Here is a 1,323-nt window from a genome sequence, read left to right as displayed (position 1 = left end):
AAGCTTACTGTTGATGAAGAGAAGGGAAGGTTGAGTCTGGGGAGGAAGGGATTTAATGTGGAAGAAAGAGGGAGAGAGAGAGAGACCCTCCTACGCTCTTCAGAGGGTAGGAAGGGCCTCAGAGGGGAAGAGACCCTCTTCAGACCCTCCGACACGTTTCTCAGACCCTCCGACACGTTTCTCAGACCCTCCTACACGTTCTTCAGACCCTCCTACACGTTCCTCAGACCCTCCTACACGTTCTTCAGACCCTCCTACACGTTCTTCAGACCCTCCTACACGTTCCTCAGACCCTCCTACACGTTCTCAGACCCTCCTACACGTTCTTCAGACCCTCCTACACGTTCCTCAGACCCTCCTACACGTTCCTCAGACCCTCCTACACGTTCCTCAGACCCTCCTACACGTTCTCAGACCCTCCTACACGTTCTCAGACCCTCCTACACGTTCCTCAGACCCTCCTACACGTTCCTCAGACCCTCCAACACGTTTCTCAGACCTCCTACACGTTCCTCAGACCCTCCTACACGTTCCTCAGACCCTCCTACACGTTCTTCAGACCCTCCTACACGTTCTTCAAACCCTCCTACACGTTCTTCAGACCCTCCTACACGTTCTTCAGACCCTCCTACACGTTCTTCAGACCCTCCTACACGTTTCTCAGACCCTCCTAAACGTTCTCAGACCCTCCTACACGTTTCTCAGACCCTCCTACACGTTTCTCAGACCCTCCAACACGTTCTTCAGACCCTCCTACACGTTTCTCAGACCCTCCTACACGTTCTCAGACCCTCCTACACGTTTCTCAGACCCTCCTTCACGTTCTTAGACCCTCCTACACGTTCTTCAGACCCTCCTACACGTTCTCAGACCCTCCTACACGTTCCTCAGACCCTCCTACACGTTCCTCAGACCCTCCAACACGTTTCTCAGACCCTCCTACACGTTCCTCAGACCCTCCTACACGTTCCTCAGACCCTCCTACACGTTCTTCAGACCCTCCTACACGTTCTTCAGACCCTCCTACACGTTCTTCAGACCCTCCTACACGTTCCTCAGACCCTCCAACACGTTTCTCAGACCCTCCTACACGTTCCTCAGACCCTCCTACACGTTCCTCAGACCCTCCTACACGTTCTTCAGACCCTCCTACACGTTCTTCAGACCCTCCTACACGTTCTTCAGACCCTCCTACACGTTCCTCAGACCCTCCAACACGTTTCTCAGACCCTCCTACACGTTCCTCAGACCCTCCTACACGTTCCTCAGACCCTCCTACACGTTCTTCAGAACCTCCTACACGTTCTTCAGACCCTCTTACAC

General features: G+C 53.8%; 1 protein-coding gene across 1 annotated transcript in view; it reads right to left on the bottom strand.

The window, feature by feature from the left end:
* Positions 1 to 856: 856 nt before the first annotated feature.
* The window catches only part of LOC138369898 (uncharacterized), a 3,050-nt gene continuing 2,583 nt past the window's right edge, over positions 857 to 1,323 (bottom strand). The window contains exon 3 of the mRNA XM_069333645.1: positions 857 to 1,323. This exon is cut by the window's right edge and continues 33 nt beyond it. Coding sequence (XP_069189746.1) covers positions 857 to 1,323 — 467 coding nt within the window.

This window comes from Procambarus clarkii, chromosome 30 (genome assembly GCF_040958095.1).
Source record: "Procambarus clarkii isolate CNS0578487 chromosome 30, FALCON_Pclarkii_2.0, whole genome shotgun sequence".
Classification (NCBI taxonomy): domain Eukaryota; kingdom Metazoa; phylum Arthropoda; class Malacostraca; order Decapoda; family Cambaridae; genus Procambarus; species Procambarus clarkii.
Note: the sequence above shows the minus strand (reverse complement) of the source record. Positions and strands in the feature narration are given on the sequence as shown.